We start from the raw sequence: 5,407 nt of genomic DNA on the forward strand, positions 1-5,407 counted from the left end.
CCCCCCCCCCCCAAGAGTTTTGCAAATACTGACAAAAAAAACTACAAAAAAATTGTAGAAAAATAAGGCTGAGCGCTATTCACGTTAAATGCACTGCAGATCCAGATTTATAGCGGAGTATGTTTATTCCCTATCCTTTCTAAGGTAGTCACTTTTTAACCATTTAGAAGTGTGTGCATTTTACGTTTAAAAACATGAAAATAACATACGCTCGCAAGTGCGAGAAGAAGTGACTACCGTAGAAAGAATGGGGAATAAGAAACTTCGCAACGCACTTGGATATTCAGTGGTCTCGAGAATTCTAGGGTTTTTTTTTTTTCGTCAATGCCACCCGAGTATACGTGTGTATAAATTGCATAAGTGTAAACCACCATGCATTGGTACGTGTAATAATTACGTTTCGCGAATCGCGTGTAATTACGCACGAGCATATGTATATATTTATTACGTCAAACATGACGGAAGTATGACGTCAATCTCTTAATCGATTCGCGAATCTCGATATATCCTGTCAGTGCCTTAAGAGAATCTAGTGAATGATTTCGCGCGCGTTAAAAACAATTCTTCGATGCGCTAAACGATCGGGCGATATCTTTAATTCACTTTGATATACCTTATTACTCTGTTCTTGTTTTTTTTTTTTTACTTTAGCATTAATCATTAATCCCTTAGCACTATTATAATTTAACGTAAGGCTGGCTTACTCAGCTTGGAGGAACATTGTTTTCTCGATAATACATGCTTAGTATAGATAAACATACTCACTTACTTGTAGACCGTTTACTACAACGCGACATATTTGGAACGGAAATCGGGCTTCTTTATAAATTTTATCCTTTATTTTTTTGAATTAATTCATTTTTTTTCTCTTTTCCATTCCTACGAAATACTGCCACGTGTGTCCTTTATACAGATCGACCTTATGCTCTTAATATTTATATATGTATACATATATATATTACTCAACGTTATATATATATATACAGTGTGCGCATGTCCCGCCTGGGCCCGCCATGTGAGCTAATTCGCCTTGTCTGAGGTACATATGTTCAATAAGGATAGTATCCCGAATCTCATTCCGTAAGTCCTAAGCAGCCCGTTAGTAAATTTCGTATCAGCGCGAGCAATCCCGTTTGATTTACAAAGGCTTTGTGTTCCTTTTTGAAAAACGAAAGAAAACCTCCGAGACTCCATTTTGCATTCCCGATCACACGTATGTCCATCTGAGCGTCTTGATCTGATCCCACTGTACAGGATGTTTGAGACGCATGTGATTGCGCACGCTGTTAGGATGGGAGAAGGTCTTTGCGCATGCGCTGACTGGACACGTGGGCGAGTCACGTGGGTAATGGTGATCGAGATGCGCGCGCATCGCACTGATGTCCGGTAAGGTTCGGCAGCACAGCGGGCACCTATAGCCATGTTGACGGTGATGTTCACGCAGCATCCTCTGATGCCGGAAGTCCGATTGGGCCCGCTGATACTTGGCCGTGGGATGAAGATGATGATGACGTTGGCTGTGGTGGTGGTGGTAAGCCGCGCCCTCTGCCTCATCAACCACGGGATCTGCAACCACCACCACACCAACGTTACCACCAGCCACCACCACCAAAATCCCACGAGCAACAACCAACCTCAACAAAAATCACTCCCGATGGATCCCTCACCACGTGTTCGTTAGGTTCATACATTGTTATCGTTTTATGACACACCCTCCCCTTCTACCCCTCACCACCATTCACTATCGCTATATAATACAAAATTACTCGAAATAGCAGCGAACCCGTCCGATGGCTGCACTCGCTGAACCCCACTGACCGACCTCATTGATCCTTCTTAAATTCATCAAAGATCTACTCGTATGAAATATATAACGCTCTCTCTATCAGTCTCTGGGCCTAGTCTAAGTCTAGCGTCATCACTCGGCTCTATCGGAGTGACTATAAAGAATTAAAAGCTGCAAGAAACACGTGGCCGCTAATGTCAAAAATTGAGACCGGAAGTGATCCTACCGGATATTTTCAAAGCGGGAGGAATTGACATAGACCAGGTGTCTGGCGCAACGTTCTGACGCAAAAATTGCGTAATGAAAAACAAAGAAAGAAACGGCTGATTACTGTTGATCAGTTGTGATATCTAAAGGAGCGAAGGATCGACCACCGTGTACCGTATCAGTGACAAGAGAACGCGGATGAAGTCCCATGGGTCAAAGGTCCCATTGGTCGGTCTCCACTCATGGCTGAAGATTCGTCGACTGATGCTGATTCGGATTGTTGAGGTTAGGCCGCTGATGTATCCCGTGCGCCTGGAGCTGATGATTAATCAGGTAGTGTTTGGTTTTGCAGCGTTTCCCGCACACGTTGCACTGGGGCCACGTGTCCGGCGGCGGCCAATTCGAGTGGACGTTTTTCACGTGCTGGCGCAGGTTGCTCGGCGACGAGTAGCTCCTGCCGCAGTAGCGACAGAGAGGCCTCGTGTCCTCGTGCCTCAGGGCCGTGTAGAACCTTGCGAAATTCTCGACGGCCTGGGATTCTGAGGCGCCGGCCGTCTCTTCCCTCTTCGGCATCACCGATCCTACAACCAGGACGTGCCCGTCAGTTCTGTTTCCTGTGGCACGCGCTCTCTCTCTCTCTCTCTCTCTCTCTCTATCTCTCGCACACTTGCAGACCAACCACCCACAGACACTCTATCTATCTCTCTTCCTTCTCTTGTACCCCCTGGCATACGCACTCTCGCCATTCACTTACTCTCCTTTTCATTCTTACGTTCGCTCTCGAAGGCGAGAGTGGCTGGGGCACGCGAGTCGTGTGCCTTTCCGCCACTCTTGCCTTCTCACTCTCTCTCTCTCTCTCTCTCTCTCTCTCTCTCTCTCCCGCTTTTACTCTCATTCAGCTCTGGATGGGCATACACGCTACACACACGCACACACAGGCTACTCTCGTACTCTCAGGGCATGCCCGGTTGTAGGATGGTGTAATATGGTTTCCAATGATATACTAAAAATATGGTTTCTTATCACAATTTTCTATTTCCTTTCTTTTTCTCTTCGTTATTCACCCTCTGGATACACGATACCTGGATAGGGTCTGTCTTTGTCTTTTTGGTTTGGTTCACACGCCGGTTACGTAAGCTCACTGATCTTGCTCTGGGTCCCGGGTGTGATGGATGTTCTCAGGATTGCGTGAAGGGTGGGTGCGTCGAGCGATTCTTACTTTTGGTTTGGGTGTCCGGGGCGGGGGGAGGGGGGGGGGGGGGTGTTTTTTTTTTTGCGTGAAGGGTGGGTGCGTCGAGCGATTCTTACTTTTGGTTTGGGTGTCCGGGGCGGGGGGAGGGGGGGGGGGGTTCATTTTTGAAGGGTGTTGTTCGAGAGAATCGCTCTGTTTATCTCGACTTTCTTCCGTTCGGGATCTTTAAGTACTTCCGGTACGAGAGAAGATCCAGTCAGAATCGACGACGGAGACGACTGGATAAAATAAAGGTAGCTTTCCTTTCTGTGTGACAGCTCCTTTTTATTTTTATTTTCTTATTTTTCTCGACGTCACAACCATCTTATTTCGCGGTTTACTGATAGTCATGTGGAGCGGAAAATAATTCACTGTTCCTCTTTCTCTTCCCATCGTCGTCTTCTTTGTTCCCCGCGAGGGGCAACCGATCGTCGAAGAATATCTCGAGTGACAGAATCCGAGAATTATGTAAATCATCGAGAGAACAGGAGCCAGCGAGAGAGAATGAGAGCGAAGAAAGTAGGGGAAAAAGATATTTAGAAGAAAAAAGAAGAAAAAAGGACATAATCAAGCAATAGACCAAGTAACTGTGTGTGAATCTACGTAAGAACCGAGTATTGATCCAACCTGTACGCCTCGTTACAACTATCTTTTCTACGAATCTCTAAGCAAGAGCCTCTCCCACTTCCGCAGCCTTTATTCATTACGTAACGGGAACAGCAGCAGACAGGTAAGGTAGGTAGGTATAGAAAACCGCCTACAAGACAAAGAGCCATCGAGAAAGTATTGAGAGTGACGAATGAGAATTCAAAAGAAAATTTGTAAAAATTACTGATAAGACTTTTTTTTCTTGTTCATTTTTAGCTTTCATTCATTACGGGACTATCCTTGTTAATAATACACATAGAATGTACGCGCGGTTGCCGAAGGATATAAACACAAGGGGAAAGGTGGTGGAAGCAGAAATGTTTCTGATTTATGGCGGATGGCAAACATTGATCCAATCTATTAGAATTACTCGACCGTGTAGTTAGAAAGGCAAGCTCTGTGACATATGTATGTATAGCTATATGCAATACATATACGTATATACAGAGGTCCTAGGTAAAATTATTTCTCCTTTTTTGAGGATCTAGTGTCCGCGGGTAATGTATAATAAATATATATACCTGTACGTATATATATATACAGCATGAAGATATTTGGTTTTCAGATATCAGAAATGTCACGTAAGTAAATATTTTGAATTTGCAACGTGAAATCTTACAAGTTTCAAAGGAAATTCCTTCAGTTAGCGTAAACTTGAGCAGAATCTTGGGATACGTGTGCAACTTCCGGTAGGAATCAGAAAATCAGAAAATTTCGAAGATGTACGGAGATACATACAGAGTCGCTAGTGAAATTTCATATGGAAGTGCAGGAGGCAGAGCATATAGAGTGACAAGGAAAAAAGAGAAAAAAAAGAGAAATAAGGATTACCAAACGGAATGAAGAAGAAGAAAAGTTTACGAGTTGGCTAGATATATTCGTCTCCTCTCAGGACGTGGAATCAAACCGCGTAGATGGCGGAGGTGGACTTCCTAGGTATTTCGTTCTGGAAAAATGGCTCCGAAAACTCGAAAGCAGTAAAACGCGAGAGCGGTAAAACCGGGCCGTAAAAACGCAGTAAAGTATCGTGAGAGTCGAACGTGGTATGAGAAAAAAAGGGAGCTAGGGGAGGTGTAGAGGACGAGGAGGGAGTAGGGGGAGAGAGAGGGGAGGGGGGAGGCACGAGAAAGATCAGCAACGAGAAACGTGAGTCTCGTCCATCCTGAAAATAGATCTGGTGTATTTTGACACGAGTTCTCGATGGAAAAAAAAGAAAGAAAAAAAAATCCAAAAATCTACACGTACGTCATACAAATAATGAAAATTAACAATGTAATCCTCCGATCTTCCTATCATTTCTTTACTTCCTTCCCATATATACATACAGACACTACAGAAGACATCTAAGGGGGATTGAGGGAGAAGAAAAAAAAAGGGCTGGCAATCGCTCGACTCGCAAGCAGATTGGTACATGTGCGCTTGATTACACAGGGCCGAAGTCTTCCGGCCAGCGGAGAGCCGGAGGGGCCGGAATAACCAGAGGAGCCAGAAGAAGCAAGGCCTCGGCCGTTACTTGATTGAATGGAATAGGCGGC

The 5,407-nt window shown here is 44.7% G+C and overlaps 1 protein-coding gene across 14 annotated transcripts in view; it reads right to left on the reverse strand.

The window, feature by feature from the left end:
- The window catches only part of LOC107274944 (protein abrupt), a 50,746-nt gene that overhangs the window by 2,068 nt on the left and 43,271 nt on the right, over window positions 1-5,407 (reverse strand). Inside the window, exons 8-9 of one of the 14 annotated variants that reach the window (XR_001539573.2) lie at window positions 1,635-2,574; window positions 1,438-1,566 (exon numbers count right to left, since the gene is read on the reverse strand). The exons of 10 other annotated variants lie outside the window; for them this stretch is intronic. Coding sequence is in view for 2 of the 4 variants with exons in the window: in XM_015754573.2 (XP_015610059.1) it covers window positions 1,208-1,566 (359 nt within the window). In the remaining 2 variants the exon portion in view is untranslated. Of the gene's footprint in view, window positions 1-270; window positions 2,575-5,407 lie in introns of those variants that run through there. 3 more of the 14 variants (XR_001539574.2, XM_015754573.2, XM_015754574.2) reach the window with 3 other exon arrangements.

The sequence above is a fragment of the Cephus cinctus genome, unplaced genomic scaffold, assembly GCF_000341935.2.
Source record: "Cephus cinctus unplaced genomic scaffold, Ccin1 Ccin1_scaffold0123, whole genome shotgun sequence".
NCBI lineage: Eukaryota > Metazoa > Arthropoda > Insecta > Hymenoptera > Cephidae > Cephus > Cephus cinctus.